Here is a 12389-nt window from a genome sequence, read left to right as displayed (position 1 = left end):
TCCAATGCTAAACAGTTGCTGACTGCAGCAACCATAGACAAGGAAAAAAATAAGCTCTCGTTTTTCCGACTCACTGGCGCCAGTGTTGAAGGATAAATACGTTTCGAAGCATTGCGCCTGACTTCCGCTTCTAGATTTCTTGAAATAACAAAAAGCTTTCTGAATATTGAGGAGTTCGCTATTGGATGAAGGATTCTTATTATTTCGGAAACGTTTCCGATATACCCAAAAAGTTTCCGAAATTTGTTACAGTGTAGGGGGGAGATGAGAGGCTGCAGCCGCCCCCAGACCAGAACTAAAAGGTTTTTTTTTTTTAATTCTAGTTTTCTGTCCCTTTTTATTTTTTGTTTTCATTATTTTTTTTACAGCAGCAGCACTTGCAGCAGAAATACACAAATAAAAATTTTTGAAATTTTGATTTATTTTTGAATTACAGCCCTTTAATATATGTCCATATTAGTTTTGGGAGAGTAACTCATTTCTCCATAACCTCTTAATAGAATAATAATGGTTAGGATTATCTGAATGTTCATACGGAGGGTCACTGTCTTTTATGTCTCCCATTATCGAAACAGCATAACTTCGAGAGCGGTCTGCTGATCTATTGTTACTTTGTTCTGAACTCATTCGCAGGTGTTTGCTGTTATCTTCCCGACTTCACGTGTGACAAAAAAGTTGGGATGGCATCGTGAAGAATACAGTTTTTTATGATGAATCATTTATTTTTGTCAAAACTGAACTAAAATCAGATGTGATCCCCCCCCCCCGTGTTCAAGCTTATTTTTCGGCGGCTCTGATAGTTCCGAAAGAGCTGCACTAAACTAAACTAACTACTATTCTTTCACTTCATCAGCGCAGAAGTTATTTTCTATTATTCGTTTCGCAGTACATCAAGCTACCACAAAAGAGCATAATCTCTCCTCACAATTCATGCTTCTGTCAGATTTGCCAATGACTGAGAAACAGAGACAACCTGTTTGGCTTTTATGAGTGGGAAAGATAGATTTCCACTCACCTTCCCACCTTCCTCACCTCGTGGTTAAAGAATATTGCCGAAAAAATACTACGCCGCCTCAAAGCATACAAATTACTTCGGTAAGCATTACTTTATATTTTGTTTATATCCACAAAATGGTTCTGAATTTCAATTCAATTTTCTTTTATTTCGAAAACAGTGGTTCTTTTTCATAAAAACAATTTTCTCATCATTTAAATATCGAAAATATTCTTGCGCATTTATTAACTAAAATGTCTAAGCATCTTAATGTAAAATATAGTGATAACTAAAATTCGATACAATTTTATACATCCATTCAATCGTTATCATTTAATTTGTTCTCGCAAATTGTTTCAAACATGTTTTTTTAGTATCTTAAGCTGATTTCTAGGAATAAAATATTCCTCACTCATCTAAAAAAAAAAAATAATAATAATAAAAACGAACAAATAAAATAGGAGCACCTTTTAAACAAAGCAGCAAATACACTTTTTTCCATTAAAAGAAATTCTTTAATAGCTTTCAAAACGAAAAAATAATAAATAAATAATAATAAGCTCATTAAAATATACATCATATGAACGAAAAAAAAAATCGTTTCTTTTTCCCCTGTAGCTAAAAATAATTTTTTTAATGAATTAATGCACTTACCAAAAGAAATAAAAACAATAAAATGTCAACTTAAAGAAATAATTTTCATTGTCAAAAAAAAAAAAAAAATCGTCGGCGCATATCTTTATGTAAAAACATAAATGACTTCGAGTTAATTCACCGAAAACTGAATACCTAAATCAAAACTTTAACGTCAAAATAAAAACAAATCACATCAACAATAATTATTTCACAGTTAAAACCATAGCTGAGTCGGAGTCAATCTCATTTTGAGATAAAGGAGTCATAGTTGAATATCCAAGAATCGGAGTCGGTCATTTGTCCTCCGTGTATAAATTTTTGCCAAAGCTACGAAGTCAGAGTCGAAGTCGGAGTACGATTAATTATCGGGTACAGAAGTCGGAGTAGGAATCAGGAGCATCAAAATTATCGGAGTCGGAGTAGCGAGTAGGTCGTCAAGAGCTATTTCCAGCAAAGTTTGTTTGAAGTAAATCCGCCTTTTTAAGTTCGGAATCTATATTGACTTTCAGTTTCCCCGTAGGCGCTAATGTTAAGGGATTTGAACTGTTCAAAATTGAATAAAAAATTGTTCAAATCAAAAATATCTTTTATATACAAGTTTTTCATCAAAAGCTTTTTCCTACAAAGTTTGTTTGAAGCAAATTCGCCTCACAGTTCGGAATTGCCTTGAATTTCCCCGTAGGCGCTAATGTTAAGTTTTTTTGAACTGTTAAAATTGAATAAAAAATTGTTCAAATCAAAAAAGTGAAATATGGGAATGAGGTGTCCTCGCCGAGATCTTTCGAACAAAAAAAAAAAGTTTGTTCGAATCGGACTATTCATTCAAAAGTAATTAGGGGGGGGGGACAGTCAGACAGACCAACAGATATTTTCCCCCATCTCAATACCCTACTTTCCAATTTTTAATTTTTCGATATACAATTAATTATTTTATTTATTTTTGACTTTTTTTTTGTTTTTCGCGATATTTTTAAGATGCATTAAGCCTTCTTTCATGCTTTTTTCTTCTTTTCTGACTTTTACTGGGAAAGTAAGCTAAAAAGAGAAGTTACTCTTTAAAAGGGGGGGGGGGGAGTTACTCTTTTAAAGGGGGGGACCTTTTTTTCCCCTTTTAAGAGGGGGAAAAAAAGGTTGACTTCATCGTTATTTGTTTTTTTCTCTCTCTTTCTTTCTCTTTAATTGTCGTGTTTAGTATCGATTTTTGAAATTTTGCTTCCGTTCTGACTTGTTTTTAAATATTATTTTAACGATTTTTTATCTTGTTTTTTGTTTACGCCACCAACACCCACGCCAACCATGCGCAATCTTTTTATACCCTAAACAAGAACTGAAAATTATGTCTTTAAATCGCTCAGCGATGGTGCATAAAATGCATACAATTTTTTTTTTCACTTACGTTTAAATTTTAAAATTTTACCACTGAATAACGAATTTCAGACAGTTTCAAGTACGACTCAGAAAACTTAATCAGACATGAACACCCCTAGATAAAGGAAAAATATAGTTTTTAAAAAACATCTTGATTTACATCAATGAACCATTGGTAATGTCAAGGAGACATAGAATTTTAATCACCTCAAAGAATGAAGCAGGTGTCATGTCATTGAAGCTGAAAGTGCCTAAAAACTGGTGGATGAAGAAAATTTATCTCACCAGTGAGATGCCGTAAACATACAGCAGATAAATTTACTTTACCTACCAGCAGGGTTGTTTGGTGTAAACCATGGTTTAAACCAATTGGTTTTTAAAAAAAAAACCATGCGGTTTTTAAAAAAAAATGGTTTAAAAAAAAAAGCCAAAAAAAATTCCATTTTACAGGTTTACATTGATTTTCCCACACATATTGAAAAATGTAAAATTTCATTTATGCTAAGTTTCTAGCTAAGTTGCAGAAATAAATACTAAAATTGCTTCTTCAAAATGTATTACAGGCTTTAATCGAAAAAAAAATATTAATATATTTTTTATTTCATATATGTGCCATAAAGAAGATTTCAGTCAACTTCCATCATTATGCTTAATTTGCATGATTAGTTAAGATTTACTAAGGATTGAATCTTTTATTGTAGATGCAATCCATTAAATTGCTCACTCCTGTTGCAGGGGTGTGACATTTTTGCCCATTTATTTGCACTTTCCTGGAATTTTAACTTTGACTTGTAAGGTAATCAACAGTCTAACTTAATTGTTTGCACCTAAAAATTAAGATTTGTTCTGCGGGTGAACACAAATAATATTTTTTGAATCAAATTTTAAAAAAAAAGTTTATACTTCACGTATATAACGTTTTTGGCAAAAAATTTTTCTTGAAACAGAATTTGCTACACATTTATTTGTTCTAAAGAGTTTGCATTTAATATTTTTTAAACTTCAATGCTGGATGCAACATGTATGCCAGTAAATAAGCTGTAATTTAAGCCATGTTACACCAATTTTTGTATTTTTGATTTGGTTCTTTGTTTTAGCGATAGTCGATATCTTTTCCAAGTCTTTCCAAAATAAGAACGGAGTAGAATATAGAGCAGCACTTTTTTTTAAAACTTTGTCAGTACAACAGCAATCGATTTTTTGACTGTTCAATCATGTACTGTTGTACATTTTGCTTTACTTCAATATTTGCGACATTGTGTATATAAAAAATAGCATTATGTAAGATCAGAAAGAAAAAATATGAAAATTGTTCTTTTGAAAAGATTATGCTTAAAAATATAACTTTTACCTTTATTCGATAATTATTCATCTTATGTTGGTTTTATAAAGTTTTTTTATTGGATCTTCATTATATTTTACCTTAACCCGCATCACAACCACTTCTTGAAGTATTTCGTATCATAAAGGGTCTATATATACATGCATATTAATATGTTAATCAAGTCAAACATTTCAATCAATATTTCCCCGCAGAAAGCTATTTTAATTTAACTTAGTTACAAGATTTTGTTCTTATCTCTTTAATTAATCAAGAAATTAGGTTTAATGTGACTATTGAATAACTGTTAATTACATGGAACCTTAATTACCTTCCGAAAATTTATTGTTTTTCTCGCAAATAGTATTTAAACCAAAAAAAATCCGGTTTAAACCAAAAAAAAACCTGGTTTAAACCAAAAAACCGTTTTTTTTTTTTACCAACCCTGCCTACCAGTTTATTTGCCTCTCAACTTCAATGACGTGACTTTTGCATCCTGTACGATTAGCTCCGATTCCTGTCTACAAAATCCACAACAAAGACGAAATTGTAGCCTCTGGATAGATTAACCCGTCTGTCGGGTATTCTGCGTGCAGTTTTGCTATAGGTGCGCCAGCCTAATGCCCGATACTATAGAAAATGTTCGTTTGCAAGTATGTAGTGCGCGAAACAAAATCAAATAATGCTAAACTTTGTTTGCAAGTACAAAGTTACAAAATCGGAGAAATGACAAGAAGTGTCTGATCATGATTTTTCTTCGGTGGAGAGCGTGAGCTCTTTTGCCGGGTGTGAGGGTATAGGGTCATAACATGGAACAGATCATTGATGGTATGAGGGGGAGGAGGAAAATATATATATAAAAAAAAAGAATCTTTTCAGGGCCACTTGAGTATATACAATATTTACAAGCACATGTGAAATAATTGACAAGTATGAAAAACGAAGGATAAATATGAGTGGATAAATAAGGACTATTTACAATATGTACAGCGAAAATCCAATGGAAGATCAGTGCGGGTAAGGCCTGTCCTACCCGCAAGGAGAGTTCGGGAGCCGAACCATCTGCCGGAATGGCAGAGAAGAGATTTAGCCGTCGGAGACGGCAGGGGGAGTGCGCCTGGGGCGCTTTTTCCCCTTGAGTTGGTAAGTAATGAACATTGTGTCCGAAGGGAAGCCTGTGTTTCCCTTATTATATGTGTATTGTATTTGGTCATGTATCAGTGGGTTGGGGTGGTAGGTGAGTCGAGTGAAGAAATTTGTTGCCATGCCAATAATGAAATCTGTTAGATACACAATGTGGGAATCATTATGGATCGTATCATTGGAGACAAACCAAGGGGCATTAAAGACCTTTCTCAGTATTTTGTTTTGGATGACTTGGAGCCCCATCATGTTGGTTTTTGGTTGCTTAGTAGACCGTACATGTAGCCAATTTTTGTTTTAGCTTCTTTAATGGTTTCTCGAATGTGATATTTGAATGTGAGTTTTCTGTCTAAGCTCACGCCCAAGTACTTAGCATATTTAGAGTACTTGATGTTTTCGTTGTTGACAGAGAGGGGTTTGGGAGCATTATTGAGGTCATTTTTGGAGAAGTAAATGGCCTGTGTTTTACTAGGATTGATAGCAATTCTTCATTTGTTGAGGTAAGAAGTGACATTATTTACGTATTTTTGTAATCTTAACTGAGCAAAGTTCCTATTCCAGTCACTAGCCATGAGACTGGTGTCATCTGCAAATAAGCAAGTTAAGTGTGGATCAATATTGGGGAAATCACTAATATAAATGTTATACAATGTTGGGCCAATCGCAAAGCCCTTGGGCACGCCGGCCAAGATGTTGTGTTTGCTGGATAGATAATCACCAATGCGCACTTGAAACGTGCGTTTGTGGAGATAGTGGTGAATAATTTGGATTATGTAACTGGGGAAATTTAGTTTAATGAGTTTGTAGATAAGACCTTCGTGCCATACGCGATCGAAGGCCTTACTGATGTCAAAGAAAATGCCGATGGGTGATTTTTCCGTCTTGCATATTTTTTGTGATGTAGTTAACCATCCTAAGTAATTGGTGGGTAGTGGCATGAGCTTCTTTGAACCCAAATTGAAAATTAGGAATCAGTTGGTGCTGGGTAAGGTGGTTTTTTATCTGGTTTAGGATAATCCGCTCAGTGAGCTTTGAAAGGGAGCTGAGGAGGCTGATAGGCCAGTAGTTGTTAGACTGTGAGAGGTTAGCATTTGGTTTGGGGATTGGGATTACGATCGCATTTTGCCAGAGATTGGGAAAGTAGCCGTAAGCCATTATCTTATTGATAATTTTTGTGATTGTAGAGATGGAGCTGAGAGGGAGATGTTTTAAGTGTATGTTCTTGATGTTGTCCTCTCCACCCGCTTTTCTTTCTTTTAGTTTTTTGATCTCGATCATTATCTCAAGTGGGGAGACAGCAGGGGGGGGGTGGAGGGGGGGGGGTGAGTGAAGAAGTCACTGACCTCCTTATTAACAATAGAGATAGTTTGGTCATCATAGGCGTCAGCATTTAGCTGGAAGTTATCCTCGAGAGCTCCAGCAAATACATTGGTCTTATCATTTCTGATTTCGGTTCACATTGATTTAAGCTAAAATAACTTTTGCCTTTTTAAATTACTGGTTGAACCATCTCCAATCTCGTTTTTAGAAACAACATTGGGAAATTACTTTCCTAAATTGCTTTTAAGAGCCATTACACGTTTAACTAAAACCGCCGATTGTGTTACGCTTTTTTCATAATACCACGCATTAAGATCTTTCGCATCAAAGTTGGATTTAAAACAAATTCTCTCTATTTTTATTACAAAAAAGCCCACTAGAACAATTACTATGTCTGTCCACTGTGTTAATTCAAATAACCATATTTTTCCCAAATAAAGTTCGAGTATGAACGGTTTGCTTATTAACGGGTATTTATATTCTCCTGTTTCTGTTTTATTTTTTAGATTGATACTTCGTTCATTTTATGTAGTTATAGCAAATTTTCTTGGAATAAATGAATTTTGCTTCGCTCGAGTCTGCAATGTATTTAATGCTGCGTCTTCCAACGTTGTGCGGTATATTTTTATATTTTTGTGTGCGATGGCCCAAATTTCTGCCGATGTTCTGCGAAATTAAAAGCGCGCAATTCCATTTTACATCAAAAGACTTTCTATTCATTCCAAAATAAACCTGTAACATAAGTGCAATTCCTTTTATCAAACACATTCACATAATGATTCTAGGTATAAGGTTGGATATTTACAATTCTATGAGGCTAATTTGCTGAATTAAGCAATACAATAGGTTCATATTACAAAAGGCAAAAAGTTCCATTACTTTTAATTTGCCATTATTCGATTTATTAAACAGCGATCTATACGATGGACCAGCCAAACCCCATCCGTTTTTTCACCAGCAAAACCCCATCCGTACATTAAGAGACCCAATTACTGGTTGTGGTCCAAAAAATTAGATAGAACCTCGATAACTCGACCATCCCGATAACTCGATGCATTTGTTTCTCTCTCTAGTACAATGCTATGATAGGTATATAATAGTTTTTGGTTAAGAAACCCGATAAAGTGTTCCGGTCCAAAAAATTGGACAGAACCCCAATAACTCGACACTTGCACAGCTTGACCATCCTGATAGATAACTAGACGCATTTGTTTCTCTTTCTAGTACAATGCGATAATAGGTAGAAAAGAAAAGTTGCTCTACACATGTTAACAGACATTCCCTAAGTCGATTAATATTTAAACCAGAGTCTACAATTTAAGGTCCACAATGCATATGTGAACAACATTGTAAACCCATGCGTCCTTTAAAAAAGGATTTCAAAATGGCGTAAATTCATGTCTCGAAATACGATTAACACAAATTACTTTATGTTTTCACGGCATAATAATAATTTATTTTCCAAATATAAAATTAAGATGTCTTTAAATAGTATAAAAGCTTCTATTACATACAAAACAATTACAAATTACTCACTTTCATCATCGTCATCATACCCATAGAATTTAACACTTTGATTTTCAGTCATTGATTTGACATACTCCACAAACTGTAGAGCAATACAGTCCATTACTCTTGCATCGGCATCGTAATGTAGCAAATTTTGTTATGCAGGAACAGCGAATCATGCTAAATAAATAGTCTGGGGTCGGTAGTAAGTTACAAAGTATTGGATAATGCAGGTTTTTTTTTCTTTTTTTTAAGTACCAGCCCTAATCTTCTGGTTTGAACCTGTATTTCCAAGCTTTCCAGATATTTACCTCTAAATATGTTCGGTAACTATGGTATTCCGTGAACAAATCGGTTTCAGGTAAGCATTCAGGTGTAATAAAAGATTTTGCTGTAGCTACCTTTGCTACCAACATTCCATGTCGTAGTGCGTCTGTAGATTCCAATGCTTGAGATTCATTCAGTTGCAGCATTACTTTTCTCACAGCAAATGCAATTTCTGAGTGTGAGCATGAGTGAGTTTAAACAACCTTTGCAAAAGAACGAAACTGTGCATATTTCATCGGTTTGACAAACACTGAGAATTTTCCAATTGAAAAAAATCTAGATGCACTGTCACTGCCTCTATGAAGAAAAATAAGTAAGTTACAGTTTTCACGACCTAGTGATAATCGCTTCGAGTTCAGAATATCGTAGACAGAATTGGGAGTTGATCCTCGTTTTATATCACTGTGGCAATACAGCTTGAACCCATTATTCTCGCTTGTACAGGAGCAAAACCAGCAAATCAGTCTCTTCGCCTACTACCGTCGATGTGCAGAGGAGGATACTGCAGCACGCACAATTTCCTCATTAGCATCAGCATTAATGTTTAGAAAAGAACACCCTTGTTTCGGCAATAAATCACTCATAAAGAAAATCATTGGTTGTTTGCATTTTCAATTAGCCAAGAACTTCCTTTTCCCCGAAAAATTGCATGCATGGAATGGACTGAAACTAATGTCTCTACTGGTCTTCGTTATAGCGTCGTCTCCGAGAGGCATCTTTGATTGTTGTAGTCATCAAAAACAACAACAGGTTTCCTGTACTTTTTCAGAACAAAATTAACATAAGAGAGAGCAATATGCTTATAAGTATCGTTACTGCACCAAGGAAGGCGATATGAGCGAGATCCTCCATCCAAAACATACCTATCTGCCAGTACCATGTAGTCTGATTCTTCACTACACAAATGTTTCATATATTTGACTATTTCGTGAGCCAATTCTTTTTCTGCCTTTCTCATCATGTGTGTAGATTCAAATAATGCTACTGCTGCAGTGTATGCACAGAGTTCATAATGCATAATATTTGCAAGATTCATTTCACCACAAGTAGCAATAGTCATCATTCTTTGAAAAAGGAACGCTGGATCTACTTGTATATCTGGATCATCTTTACTACTGTCCAACCACGGATTGTATGGAATTTTCAAACGTCCAGATGAGACGAATCTGAATGAGGGGGAAAAGTAAAAATTTGATGCACGTAATCCGCTTATTTGAATGAGACTCTGCTTCTGCAAAAGCTGACATCGCTAAAAATAATAGATTTGTCCATTTCCGGCTGTAAAACTGCTGTTTGTCTTTCCATACAATCCATGGTCAGACAGTTCAAATAGCAGCATATGATCCTTAAGCATTGATTTTGTATGATCTTTTAACAGTGTATCTAAATATTACCTGTCCTATCATTTTGAAAATTATATTTGTACCAAATAAGTGGAACTCATCAGCATTAATACCTTCTTCGGCTGTTAAACCTGTAACAATATTGCATAGAGTAGAGTCAAGATGAAACGGAGATACATGCGCAGGTGGATTGTGGAATATAACCAAATTATTTAAGATCACTACTGTCTTTCCTTTGTCTACTGTCCCTCATTTCTTTTTGTTGCTCACTACTTTGCAAAAGATTAAAATTATTATTTTTTCAACATTTTGTGCTTGACTAACGTTGTGTTTTACACTTGTAGCAACTAAATTATTTAATAAAGTGATTATAATTTTCACGTAATTATTAAATTCAAAGTCTCAAGCAATATGTACTTGATTTATGCAAATGAAAAACTGGCATTATAAATGGCAACTCTTGTTAAATGAGAAGATTGCGGCCAAAGATTACATGGGAAATAAGATTTATTAATATTCTAGAACAATAAAATAAACTTAAATATAAAAAATGCATTTCAATGCATTTTTTATTATGCATTCTTTAATATTAAAAATGCATTTCAAAGTTTTCTTTTTTTTATGCATGCTACTTTTCTTTTTGTCAGTGGAGTGGATTGGCATGCAATATGGGCCATATATGACCCGTGGGCCTCAGCTTTTCAACTGCTAGTTTATATATAAGTTGAATACGAGAATTACCTCTTAGCACATGGTGTAACCATATTTTTTCACTGTACTAAACGGGAAACAAATGAGTTCAGTTATCGGGATGCTCAAATTATACAAGTGACGAGTTATCACGGTTCCACCTAATTTTTTGGCATAAATGTGACATAAAAATTAACCAAGATGCTTTACCTATGTGTATTACAGTTGGGAAGGCTAAATGTGTTTTTTATATGTTTTAAAGAAGAATACTAGCTCACTTATTTTGAAAATAATTGCCACTAGCCCCCCACTTTACAATCTGATTTTGGGGGGGTTCCCGTGACCTAATTTTGTCTGATTTTGGATATGTTATTGTATTTTATTTACTGATACAATATCGATTGAAAAACCTTCTGTTGCAATTTGGTCCATGTTAATGGTATTTTTTTCTTAGTTTGACTGGACTAAGTGGCCATCCGTCCCGAATCTTGACGCCATATTACATTGTTTCGGAGGTCGTAGAATCAATAGTGTTTAAAGCCTATCAATAGTGTTAATGTAGCCTAATTTTACGAAAAAAAAAAGCTTGAGCGGCCATGCCCTCTAGCCACACATGCTTTTTTGCTCCCCCCCCCCTTTTTTTTGGTGCATCAGCAACCTACAGGAAGAGAAAAAGTAAAAGCTAATGAGAAAGTTCAAAAAAAAAAAAAAGTATGAGGTGACAACCAATATGTGTAATAAGAGTAAGGTTACCTGTATTTAGTGATACAAAAACTGGCTTTAAAAAAAAAACAAACACTAGTTGTGTAAAAGTGAAAAAGTAGACTTTAATGAAATTTGAAATACACTTATTAGGCAAATAAAAAGTATACTCAATAATTGTACAATGATAAAATCCTCAACCAATCAAATTAAGAAACCATCCTACAGTTTGAAAAATTGATCATACTGATTTTAGGTCTTTTCCTGAAGCTAGTTTACTGAGTGTCGATGCCGTTTGCCATATCAGAGTAAACAACTAGGTTTAAGCATCCTTTCCATATTTTTTATTCTTCTCAATTTTTTTATTCCGATTCTTTTCCTCCTTAGTTCTTGGTCAACACATTGGAAAAAGTATTTTTTGTAACTTTACATGTATACATAATTTATTTCCTTTAATACAGTAGTATGTCCCAAAAGCGCTGAGGTCGCTGTAATAATCATCATTCACAGTAAACTTATCTATCTTTCCAAGAACATGATAATTCTCAAGCTTATGCGTTTAGCAGTCTGAAATTTGGCAAGATCTGTTTGGTTTAACAAAGTCAGCACCTGATACTCGCTCTCGACAGCCTTTTCGCAAAATTTGAATTCATACAGATTTGGCTTGATTTCCATTTCAATGTAAGGGCCTCTCAATATGATAAAATGCAGATTCATTTCACTGAAAAATAGAAATAATAAAGAACATAAATTAACACATCAGTGATTTTTTCTTTTCATAAAATAGACAGCAAAGTAATTTTGTTTGCTTTCCTTAGTATTGTCATACCATACACTGTGCAAGTTTAATTTGAATTTTCAGTCATCAATGCTTTAGTGTGTGGTGGTGGGGGGATATAACACCAACCACCAAAGTATTTGGATTATTATAGTAAAAGTGATACAAATTTACTGTAATTTGATTTCAAACAACGTTTTACCTTTAGTTTACCTTACCTTCAGGTACCTTTAGTGATATTAGGGAGAATAGCAGGGA

General features: G+C 34.2%; 1 protein-coding gene across 1 annotated transcript in view; it reads right to left on the bottom strand.

Annotated features, from left to right (window-relative positions):
* Positions 1-11453: 11453 nt before the first annotated feature.
* LOC129229867 (zinc finger TRAF-type-containing protein 1 homolog) overlaps positions 11454-12389 on the bottom strand; it is a 35776-nt gene continuing 34840 nt past the window's right edge. Inside the window, exon 5 of the mRNA XM_054864246.1 lies at positions 11454-12074. Within this exon, the coding sequence (XP_054720221.1) occupies positions 11873-12074 (202 nt within the window). The 3' untranslated portion in view covers positions 11454-11872. The remainder of the gene's footprint in view (positions 12075-12389) is intronic.

Source organism: Uloborus diversus, chromosome 9 (genome assembly GCF_026930045.1).
Source record: "Uloborus diversus isolate 005 chromosome 9, Udiv.v.3.1, whole genome shotgun sequence".
Classification (NCBI taxonomy): Eukaryota; Metazoa; Arthropoda; class Arachnida; order Araneae; family Uloboridae; genus Uloborus; species Uloborus diversus.
This window is presented reverse-complemented; position numbering and strand designations above follow the sequence as displayed.